The 12,703-nt window shown below is 39.0% G+C and overlaps 1 protein-coding gene across 1 annotated transcript in view; it reads left to right on the forward strand.

Annotated features, from left to right (window-relative positions):
• Nucleotides 1-299: 299 nt before the first annotated feature.
• Nucleotides 300-12,703, forward strand: part of LOC126188363 (centrosomal protein of 290 kDa-like) — a 188,143-nt gene continuing 175,739 nt past the window's right edge. Inside the window, exons 1-8 of the mRNA XM_049929965.1 lie at nucleotides 300-545; nucleotides 719-839; nucleotides 3,025-3,146; nucleotides 3,355-3,549; nucleotides 3,642-3,777; nucleotides 11,406-11,542; nucleotides 12,343-12,465; nucleotides 12,569-12,684. Coding sequence (XP_049785922.1) covers nucleotides 366-545; nucleotides 719-839; nucleotides 3,025-3,146; nucleotides 3,355-3,549; nucleotides 3,642-3,777; nucleotides 11,406-11,542; nucleotides 12,343-12,465; nucleotides 12,569-12,684 — 1,130 coding nt within the window. The 5' untranslated portion in view covers nucleotides 300-365. The remainder of the gene's footprint in view (nucleotides 546-718; nucleotides 840-3,024; nucleotides 3,147-3,354; nucleotides 3,550-3,641; nucleotides 3,778-11,405; nucleotides 11,543-12,342; nucleotides 12,466-12,568; nucleotides 12,685-12,703) is intronic.

Genomic DNA, 12,703 nt, shown 5'->3' on the forward strand with positions numbered 1-12,703 from the left:
TGTTATTACAGATGTATAGAAATTTGAACATAAATGTAGGTAAAATGCAAGTTTAGATAAACTATTTAGTCAGGTGTATTTAGTTATTTGCTTAGCCCGTAGTATATAGCCCAACGCATCGGACTTTTATATGCATGTTAAATGATAGAAAGTAGCTCAATGTCAGTAGCCCAGACCTTTCATCAAAGTTTCCCATGTCTGTAATTTCAAAACTATTCGAGTATGTGGACGGTTGGCAGAATTGGGAAGATGGAAACAGTAAACGGCCGACAAATGTAAACAAATTTGCAGACGCCACAGGGAGAGTGTGTATACAAACAATATTACTGTCAGAAATATATTTGCATCGATTATTTTTTAACGAAATGGTTCAAATAGATTGGAAAAGAATATCGGCTGTTGAACCGGTGGAATTAACAGAGGATGAAAAAGAGGACTGGTTTGATGCTATTACGGAATGTGAAATATCTTCAAATATCTCACATGAAAACTGTATAAGTTTACTGCGTGTAGCGCAAGAAATTTTGAAATTCAAAGGAGACCAGGTATGCGTCAATAATATGACATTTACGTATGCTTTGTGAATTATCTCAAACATAACAGTCACTGTAGTCCACTAACAATCGACATAGCTTCGAACGTAGGAAGTAGATAAGGAATATCATTCTTATTGTTTATCGGTATCTCCTCTTAATTAAAGGAATGCATTTATTTTCAGGTGGAAATATTGGTTGCAGAATTGGATACCCTATCATCGAAACTTAAAGAAAAAGAAATTAACCAACAAAAAGTAAATGAAGATTTAAAGGGACGAAAACAGTTGAATAGGAGTAAACTGCGTAAGATCTCATTATTCTTCTCGGCAATTATTTAACTACCATGACTTTTGTGTCCAGCCATTTATAAACGTACAACATGCGCAGCAAATTTAATACTGCAGCAGTAAACAGGGGACAACTAATTAATTTCTTTTTTCTTCTTCCTGTGCTGCCCAATTTCGTCCCGGGTCCCTCAACGTTCAGAGATTAAATCACAATAAGCAGCTTATGCATTACATTCAGTATAATTGTACAGTTCCATTATTTGTCATCAGAACTGAGGTATTATAATTCTGTCTTACATCCGTTTGTCATCAGCTCATCAGCAGATGTGTTAAACATTGTTGGTTGCAAGGTCCTATATCTGTACAAGATGTCACAGGACCAAAACTAAATAAATAAATAATTTTTTTTGTAGTACTATCTGTTGAATAGCTACTTGTCTTTCAACAAGTTTGTGTATTTGTTATAACTAATTTATCTGTCAGCAGTAACCGAAATTTTTCATATGCTTCTTCCCACATGACTAAAATGGCTACATTGCATTTTACATTCACTGAGGACATAATAAAATTTTAAAACAGTATAATATTGCTAGTTTGGATCATCTGCAGTGTACAAAAAGCATTTGAATGTGTCAGTCATAAAATTCTATTATGTAAGTTACATTTTTATGGAATATTTGGTTCAGCTAATGCCTGGTTTAGTTTCTGTTTAAGGAAAATGATACAGAAAATAGCACCAATCTGTTCAAGTAATTCACGTAGGGAAGCAGCAATATCTGCATGGGGATAAATTACAGAGGATGACACCAGCAATTGATCATGAGCCTATAACAGTTCTTGCCCAGTGTTAATGACTGAAAATTTTATTTGAATCCTGAAGCAAAGTTAGTCCATCTTGTAAGTGAAAAAGCTGTTATTATTTAGCCAAGCAAGTAAGCATCAATAGGGAACTGGTAAATGGTGACTTTGTGAAAGTTACTAAGCAGTTTTGCATAAGTGTACTGTACTTGCTGAAATATTTAGTTTCAGATTCTTTTATTATAAGGGTAATCGCCCACTGTGGGGATATAAAGGTATATTTTACGTATTTTCGTTCATTGATATCCTAGAGTATAATATTTTATGCCAAGTCTTCAGGTGAAGAAAAAGTATTCACTATACAAGGAAAAGGAATAAGAATTATGTGTGGGGTTCACATACATACATATAATCATTCATTAATTTGTCCTTTAATAATTTCACACACATGTCAAATATTTTACCAAAATATTTTCATGTTTATTTGCACATGTACCCAAATGCATCACACATGACCATGTGACCCAGGCTGGCTGGTGTGGAGAGGAAAGGAGAGTAGCAACTGGGAGGGTGTAAAATGTGCAGTGTGAGAAAAGGATAGTGGAATAATAGGAGACACTGAGCTACCAAATTGTGGATATGTGGGGACTGTTGACCTCAGTAGTTAAGTCCCATAGTGCTCAGAGCCATTTTGTGGATATGTTGAATGCTGTGCTTCACCTGCTGTTTCAAATAATCCCAGATAATTTCAATGGGATTAATGTCAGATGACATATCAGGCTGGTCAAGGCGTGATAGGATGCCTGAGTATTTCTCTTACGAGGAAAATATGTGTACACCCAGTGAACATGGCTGTTGTCATCATGGAAGATGCCAGCATTCACAGCTTACCCATTATGGAAGTGTAGAAGAAAGGGCAATACTCAGATTGGAAACAGACATTCACGTCCACAGTAATCTAATTGAGTGGGCCAAGTGTGTTGTGAAAAACACCGCCAAAACATCACAGAATCACCTCCAGCCTGAATTACATCCTCCACATACAGGTTTGTTTCAGTTCTACACGTCTATGGCACTCTAAAACTAGTGTGCTCTTTTACCGGAGTGATTCAGGTTTTGTCTGGTGAGCTTATGCTTACATACATATTTATCATCCACATTTGGCCTACCCTCATGTTTGTTTATGTTTTTGTTTATTTTTTGACAGTTGTCAGTCTTATCTGATCATACTTTACAATAATGTAGTATAATGTTTTATGAAAGACAACGGTATCTCTTATATTTTAGATTACACTGCCTCATATATATTTGCCGGTGGTATGTCTGGTATTGTTATTGAATTTCATTACTTCTATCTCTGTTTAATAAAATCATTAGCAAATCTTAAAACATTTTTTTGCAAGGCCCAGAAGCTGATTCCTTAAAGGAAGAACTTACAAAAACTGAATTGGAAGTTGAGAAATTGAAGACTGAGCTTAGAGATCGAGATAAGGAATTGCTGGAAGCCAGGAAAGAACTAGAGGAGGTAATTTAGAGAAAAAAAATGACATATAGTTATTTTTTCCTTTAGTGGAAGCTAGTTCTATGAATAATTGTTTTTCTGTCCTTGTCAAGTTAGTTAAGTGCTTTTGAAAATTAACTGTTGTGTTTTCATGAATCTTTCAGTACTTAATTTTCAGTATGGAAATAAAGATATGATTGCACTAGAAAATTTTGTGTGTGCACTGTTTCAGTTGAAGAAAGATGTCCACACACTGGAAGAAGAAAAGGCTGAATTACAGAGAGAACTCCTGTTTTCACAGAATGAGCCAAGTGATGATGATTTACAAAAGGAGTCACTTGAAATTTATATGGAGAAACAAAAAGAAATGACTGAACTTATTAAACAGAAGAATAAACACATCTCTGAATTGCTGGAGGATTTCGAAGTAATGTACTATATTTTTACACATTGTTATTGTGATAAAAAGTTATATCTAATAAAGATACAATTTAATTTGGCTGTTTCATATTTTTTAAGGAATTGGATCAAGAAAACAAGCTCCTTAAGGAAAACCTCTGCAGTGTTCGAGATAAGTTGACTGAAGCAACAGAGCATTTGACAGCTTTGACTAATGAGGTATCTGGCTATAGAGAAACATGCAGTGAACAGGCAGGTATGTTGGCCTGTAGATTGTCAAGCTGTGTGTAATTATTTACTGAAATACATCAAATGACAAAATCTAGGATACATTGAAGATAACACCTAAACTGAAGATGTAATAGCTTGTCTACAATTTTCTCATGTGGGTATAGCCCGAGGGAAAAGAAATTTCAGACTAATATGTTTTGTGATGTATGTCATTTATTAATTGTAACAGAGGAAAAGTCACGTGAGAAAACTAATACACAGTGAGACACAGATGCTTTGCCAATACTTTTCTTCAGGGCTGCAATGTATAATGTCACTGATAGACACACATAAATAAAAGGGACACACTACCTAGTTTTTGGAACTGATAGTCCCCTTTTCATGGAGGAGAGAGGGACGTTGTGGGGAAGGTTAAAAAAAATGAAAGGCAGGGCTCTCAGACCACAAGGTGAGAGAGATCATTCTGTAGTGACAACAAGGGAAGACAGATATCACATAAGTACTGGCCAGCTGTTCTGCCTCATGATTTATGTATGTGTAATTTATTACAATTTTGTGTTATTTTATATATAAAATAGTTGTCTGTCTGTGTGGCAGTTAGACTATTGTTCTGTGTTAGGTAGGTCCATCATATGATCATACATTGTTTACTTGGAACAGATGTGTAATGAGGTACCTTGAAGGAATAACAATTATTCCCTTGCAAGCAATGACTCACTGTTCCTGCACCTGTTGTGAGATATCCTTACTAGAAACTGTTGTTTGACAGCTGAATAAGTACTGTCTGTGAGGAGGTTTTGTGTGTGTGTGTGTGTGTGTGTGTGTGTGTGTGTGTGTGTTTTTGTGTTTCAACAATGATTCTTTTTAAGGGGGAGCAACAACCAGGATATCCCTCATCTAAAACAAATCAATGAAGAGCCTAATTCAATAATTATCAGAACACTCAGTCAAGAGGAGAAGCTGTGTAGGATTTCCATAATTTTATACAAATAAATTTTGATTATAGATGTTACATACTGCAACAAAACTTGCTCTATGAGGTGTTTCAAGTGATCAAGAAGTGAATTAAATTGGACAAAAAATGAAATTAAAATTGGAAATCAATTTGGATTTAGTGTGAAGTTATCATGGGTTACAAATTAACATGTGGTGTGTGTGATTTAGATTCTGCCAATCCTTAGCCCTCACCAACATAGTCCTGCAAAACCATAACAACCAAGCCCAATCCTCCTTGCAGTACCTTCTCTCCATCCGCAAAATTCTCTTGCTGTGTAATCCCAAATTCCTGGAACCCATAACACACATTGAAACTCTTGCCCTGCAGGAACTTGAGCAACATGCACAATGCCACCTCAAAAAGCTCTCCATCCTGCTCACTTCCTACTCCTGCCTCAGAGTACCACTGTCCACCACTTATACAACAACCTCCAAACCTCCCGCACATCCCCCATAGCCCATAGCTGACAAATCCTGCCTCGCAGGCCTACTACACTTACCCCACCCTCCAAAACTCTCTACCACTACCACATAACCCAGAACTTAAACAGACCTGCAACACAGCTATGAAACTTTCCCCCAGTTATGAACCTAGTCCCACAGAAATATAAGTCCTTTCCAAAGGCCTCACCTTTTGCCCCACTCCCAAATTCAGCCATGCAGGACTAGTTAAAGTCCTTCTCCCGGTCCCTACAGTGGAAACACTTTTTCGCCACCAATCCGACCAACCGGACACAACCAAAGACCAACATTGAACCTTGCCTAACTCAGTTCACTCCTCCATTCAACCATGATCCACCCCCATTGCCTCCAAACAACCCCCTGTTAACTTTCCAGAATTTCTTAACCTCGAACCTTGTCTCACCATCATTCCCCAAATCCCTCAACATGCAAACTAACCTTACAGCCACAAAAAGAACCGCAGTCCCACCATCTAAAAACTGATCCCAACCTTATAATCCTACCTGCAGACAAAGGCTCCACCACCGTTGTTTTGAACTGCAAGGATTACGTGGCAGAAGGACTCCGTCAGCTGTCGGGTACTTCCACCTACAAACCATGCCATAGTGATCCCATTCCAGTAATCCAGCAGGATCTCCAGTCACTACTCAAATCCTAAGGCCCATCCCAGAACATCTCCCCAGAGTCCATCTCTCTACTTACCCCCACCACTCCCCGCACTCCCATCTTCTACATGCTTCCTAAAGTTCATAAACCCAACCACCAAGGACGCCTCATTGTGACCAGTTACTGTGCCTCCACTGAGAGAATCTCTGCTCTCGTAGACCAACCTATTACCCGGAACCTATCCTCCTACATAAAATGGATTCTAAACCAACAACCTCCTTCCTAGTCTCCATGACCAACTATATCCTCACCCACAATTACGTCTCCTTTGAAGGCATTACCTACAAACAAATCCGTGGTACGGCTATGGGCACCCGCATGGTACCATCCTATGCTAACCTATTTATGGGTCATGTAGAGGAATCCTTCCTAAAAGCCCAGAATCTAAACCCCTCACCTGGTTCAGATTCATTGATGACTTCTTTGCTATCTGGATTGAAGGTGAGGACACCTTATTCACATTCCTCCAGAACCTCAACAACTTCTCCCCCATTTGCTTCACCTGGTCCTACTCAACCCAACAAGCCACCTTCCTAGCTGTTGACCTTCACCTTAGAGATGGCTACATCAGTACCTCCATCCATATCAAACCTACTAACCACCAGGAATACCTCCACTTCGACAGCTGCCACCCATTCCATACCAAGAAGTCCCTTCCGCACAGCCTAGCCACCTGTGGCCATTGCATCTACAGTGATGAGCAGTCCCTCTCTAAATATACCGAGGGTCTCACTGAAGCCTTTGCTGACCGTAATTATCCTCCCAACCTTGTACAAAAACAAATCTCCCGTGCCTTATCTTTCCAGTCTCCAACCACCTCCCGAAGTCTCACAGTTTGGCCACAGAGGATCATTCCCCTCGTAACTCAGTACCATCCGGGACTGGAGCAACTGAATTACATTCTCCGCCAGGGTTTTGATTACCTCTCGTCGTGTCCTGAAATAAGAAACGTCCTGCCTACTATCCTTCTGACTCTTCTGCTGTCCACCGAACCTACACAATATACTCATCCATCCTTACACAACCTCTGCTCCCAAGCCCTTACCTCATGGCTCATACCCCTGTAATAGACTTAGATGCAAGACTTGTCACATACATCATCCTACCACCACCTACTCCAGTCCAGTCACTAACATCACCTATCCCATCAAAGGCAGGGCTACCTGTGAAACCAGTCATGTGATTTACAAGCTAAGCTGCAACCACTGTGCTGCATTCTATGGAGGCATGACAACCAACAAGCTGTCTGTCCGCATGAATGGCCACCGACAAACTGTGGCCAAAAAACAAGTGGACCTCCATGTTGCTGAACACACTGCCAAACATGATATCCTCCATCTCAATGACTGCTTCACAGCCTGTGCCATATGGACCCTCCCCACCAACACCAGCTTTTCTGAATTGCGCAGGTGGGTACTTTCCCTGCAATACATCCTATGTTCCCGTAACTCTCCTGGCCTCAGCCTTCGTTAGTAATTGTCCTCACCCATCCAATCCCCTTCCTGTTCCCATTCCAGCACTACACAGCCATCATTTCACCGCCACACCCAGTCTTTTAATTTCTTTTTATTTCTCTCCTTTCCACTACGTACCCACCTCCCCTCTCCACACCCTCTAAACTGCAACACTTCACTGTCCGCCATTCCCACCATACTATCCTTCCCTCTCCCCGCTCCGCTTCCTCCTTACCCCCAGCCTGTTGCCACTTCCATCATGCACACGACTGCAGACGTGTGTGCAAGTTGCGTTTGTGTGAGTGTGCGTGTGCGTGTGTGTGCATGTGTGTCTACTGCTGACAAAGGCCTTAAGGGTCGAAATCTATAATTGTGTGAATCTTTCTGTTGTGCCTATTGCGACTCAGCATCTCTGCTATATGGTGAGTAACAACTTTCCTTCTCTGGTATTGTTACATTCCATCCTGGATTTTCCATTGTTTGATTTAGAAATTGAACAGAAATGAGGTAGGTAAAGACTTGTTTTATAACCCAGACTGATAAAAGCAATGCAGATTTGATCAGTAAATGATGATGTCAATTTGTACATCTGGCATTAACCAGACTAAGATTCTTGGCAGAAGGTACAAGGGCTGTTCAGAGAGTAACGAACATTTTGCAATAAAAAATTAATAATATGGAAAAAAAATTTATTACATATATTTTAAAGGTACACTCTTCAGCAATTTTTATACTTAATCACAATTCATATTGAGGCACTTACCATATCATGGCACAAACTTTTCAATACCTTTTCTGTAGTAATCTGCTGCCTGTGATTCCAACCACTGGCATGCAGTTTGCCGTCAGTATCAGAGCATTGTGTAGTGAACCATATCTTCATTGCTGGGAAGAAGTGGTAGTCACTCGGTGCCAAATCCAGGCTGTATAGTGGATAATCAAACAGCTCCCATCCAAAATCCTGTAGGTGCTTTCAGGTACGATTGACATTGTCTTGAAAAAACAGAACTTTTGCACCAAGTTTCCCCAACACTTTTTTTTTGTATCCCCACCTTAACTTTGTCAGTGTTTGACAAATTTCAGTTGGTCTGCAGTCTTTTGCGAGCTTAACCTAATCACAGAACACTTCTCAAGTGGCGGGATTTTCTATTGCAGCGTACATTTTATCACGTGACAGAAAGCACAGTAGCAGAGACACAGACCACATGTTATCAGCACTGGCTGTATACTGTGTAAGAACATTATGGTGCCAAGATGGCAGTTGTAGCCCCACCCACTGCCATGATAGACAAGATGTCTATTATTTTCTTTATAGCCCTCGTATCATAGTTTACCTTCATTGCTACTATGGGAACTCCGAAATAATTGCACTAATAAATGAGTAGAAAAAAGTCTGCTTTTGTCCTCTTTCTAAGTTGTTTTCTCGATCACAGCAATAATGCTTATACATATGTGGCATTGGGTATCAGGCAACTTCCGATCAAAGACAAAATGAAGTTTTAATCTTCACTCCACTAATCACCGGACTTCCTTAATTTTCTTGAGTGAGAACAGATTTAAAAGATAAGCACCTTCAGAACATACTCAGATTAAAATGACAGGAGGTTCTAAACAGCATTACCTCAGATAGCACTCTGCAGTGATGAGAACATTAAGACTAATGTATTGGTTTTAATTATATCACTTTGTAGGGAAAGATCTACCTGATTAAAACTTTTAGATATCACCATCTGCTCTTAGAAACCCTTTATATTTAATTAGCCGGAACATATGAGTCTCTTGAATGCTTTTGTGGCTGGAAGTGTGTTAACCTCTTCTGGTATCTTACCCAGTGATGCTCATGGATATATAGGTATCTTTGCATTCTCAGTGCCTGATAATAAGCAAGTGATCCTATCATCAACTCAGAGTTTTCATTTGAACAACCTAATTATACATTGAGGTGACAAAACTCATTTGATACCTCCTAATATCCTGTCTGATTTTCCTTTGTCTGGCATAATGCAGCAACTCGAAGTGGCATTGACTCAACAAGTTGTTGGGAGTCACCTGCAAAAATACTGAGCCGTGCTGCCTCTATAGCTGTCCAAGTTTGCATAAGTGTTGCTGGTGCAGGATGTTGTACATGAACTGACCTCTCGATTATGCTTCATAAATGTTTGATAGGATTCATGTTGGGTAATCTGGATGAGCAGATCATTTGCTTGAACTGTCCAGACTATTCTTCAAACCAGTTGCTAACAACTATGGCCCAGTGACAAGGTGCGTTGTCATCTTTAAAAATTCTGTCGTTTGGGAAAATGAAGTCCGCGAATGGTTGGAAATGGCCTCCAAGTAGCTGAACATAACCATTCCCAGTCAATGACTAGTTCAGATGGTACCAGAGGGCCCATTCCATACCATGTAAACACAGCCCACACCATTATGGAGCCACCACCAACTTGCACAGTGTCTTGTTGACAACTTGAGTCCAAGGCTTTGTGGGATCTATGCCACATGCAAACCCTACCATCTGCTCTTACAAACTGAAATTAGGACTCATCTGATCAGGCCATGGTTTCCCAGTTATCTAGGTTCCAGCCAATATGGTGATGAGCCCAGGAGAGGGTCTGCAAGCAATGACATGCTGTTACCAAAGACACTCACATCAGTTGTCCGCTGCTAGAGCCCATTAATGCCAGACTTTGCCACACTAGTCTAATGGATACATTTGTTGTATGTCCCAAATTGATTACTGTGGGTATTTCACACAGTGTTACTTGTCTATTAGCACTGATAACTCTACACAAACACTGTTGCCCTCAGTCATTAAGTGAAGGCCTCTCCTTAGTGAGAGGTAATGCCTAAAATTTGGTATTCTCTGTACTGTCTTGACACTGTGGATCTCGGTATATTGAATTCCTGAAATGGAATGTCCCATGTGTCTAGCTCCAACCACGATTCTGCTTCAAAGCCTGTTAATTCCTGTCATGCAGTCATAATCACTTCAGAAACCTTTTCACATGAATCACCTGAGTACAAATGACAACTCCACTAATGCACGGCACTTTTGTACCTTGTGGATGCAATACTACTGCCATCCATAAATGAGCATATCAGTATCCCATGACATCACCTCAGTGTAGGGAGACCAACAGTTTAATGTGGACTCTAAACAATGGTGTAACTTGGCATTTTTTATGTATGCAAATCATTGCCATAGCTGAAACTGACTGAAAAAATTGACAGATCTGAGACTGATTCTATGCCTTTTAGTTTTGTAATCTCACACACACACACACACACACACACACACACACACACACACACACACACACACACACACACTGCAAATCCTGTAGTATGACTGGTATAAAGCTGGTTGGCGAGGCAAGAAAGATGCGAGAGTGAGGATGATAAGTAGTTGCAGAGACCAAGGTAATGGAGGTGAAACATACGAAGTTAATAGGAATACAAGAACATCTCTCAGGAGTAAGTTAAGAAGAGATATCATGTGGCTGTTGTTAGTGGTTGACCTTCTTCAAATATAAGAAAGAGTGGGTTTGTGCTGACTGTTGTGTGTACTATTTAGCATATACATGTGATAGGTCTAAACTTGGTCCATCCACAGGAATACAGTGTATGATACTTGGGGTTAAGTTTGGAAGTAGGAGGGGAATAAGAATGAGGTAGGTTATTAGCCATTTTGGATTGAGCACAGAAGAACACTATGTACTTTAAGAATGATTTCGAGAAGAATGCATGTGATTTTACTGCATATGAGATCCAGTGAAAGACTTGGCAAAGAATGTGATTGAGTTTTTCTGTTTTGGAATGCAACTTTCAGCTCTGACAGAAGTTTTACAAATGTTAAAAAAGTGATTCTTGCAATGTACTTTGGATTCTGTCTTAAAGTGTGGAACTGCCCACAGTTAATTGGATAAGTGAAATACATCTCCCAAGGTAAGGACGTGCTATCTGTGGCAGGACTATACATGGTAAAGCTGTGTGATGTTCAAATAAAACACTTCGTTGCTGACTACTTCTTTATTTGGTTAAGACATATGTTTAATTATTCATCTGCTTGTCATTTTAGAGAAACTTTCCAAGTTGGAGGAACAAAATGCTGCTTTGCACATGCAGATTAAGGATCTAGTGGAACAAAAGATTCAGAGAGATGCTCAGTTGGATCAGCTGACAGACTCTCTTAATTCAAAAGTACAAGAATGGAAGGTAAAACTCATATGAACGACTCTGTAGAAAAACAGTTTGTTGCATCTGCTACTTTATGAAATACCTTACAGTTTTTTTGGCACAATATTTTTCTTATAGAACTGCAATTACACAGATACCATTAGTTAATGAAGTTGTGACAAACAAATGTTTTAACTAAGGAGTTGAACAATCTCTTAGTTAATGTTTCTGAAATATTTATCAATCAATTTATAGCATTTTGGATGCAGTGAAATAACTTCAAAGAGAAGTGATTCTCTCTTTACAAGAAAGGAATTCATGAAAGCACCCTGCTGCTTTGCTTTTCCTTCATTTTCAAATATAATTTCTTGTTGGTATTTAATCTCATCTTGTTATGTTGTGCCTCCACTTAGCTGAAATTCCAGATGACTTTCATACTAATAGTTGTAAATAATCCTTTCTCCTTCAGTGTTTCTTCTTTGTTATATTTACCAGATGAAGGAACCCCAGAAATTACATTATGTATGGAAATATTATTACATACATGTTGCTTGTTTTGCAGTTCTTGATTTTTTTTTCCTGCTTGAATGACTTTTGTGGTTAATAGTGCATGATTGTATTTGGAAATTCCTGTAGACATCATACTATTTTGTCTGTAAATTAATACTTTCAAAGTGAAAATGCTTCGATAGTAAGCGAGGTGACTATCCTTATCAACCATTGATGAAAAATCATTACAGAAGTTACAGATTTGGAAATTGCAGTTTGTGTTTGTTATGCATAGCTATTAAAAAGTGATATGAAATTAACATCTTTTTCTATTTTTTGCTGTGTCACAGAAAGTAATTGAACTGAAAAATAGTGAAATATCTGAGCTCAAAGAAAAAGTGGCACACCTAGCTTCTCAGGCACCAAATGCAGAGTTTGATACTGAAAGAAATCCCATAGCTTTTCTAACAATGGTAAGGAAACTACTACTGCAAAAGTCTTGAAATTTCACTTTTTTCATATTTGTACATTTTTTACTGTATCTTTTTTGTAATCTGACTTTTATCTCTTCAACAGACAATACAGGAACAAGAGAAGCAGATAGAAAATCTGCAGAAACAATTAGTAGAAGCAACTAAAGAAATTAATGAGAGTGCAACAGTTATAGAAGAGCTGAAGTCCCAGAAAGAAAAGTGAGAAATATGTTACATT

This window comes from Schistocerca cancellata, chromosome 1 (genome assembly GCF_023864275.1).
Source record: "Schistocerca cancellata isolate TAMUIC-IGC-003103 chromosome 1, iqSchCanc2.1, whole genome shotgun sequence".
Classification (NCBI taxonomy): domain Eukaryota; kingdom Metazoa; phylum Arthropoda; class Insecta; order Orthoptera; family Acrididae; genus Schistocerca; species Schistocerca cancellata.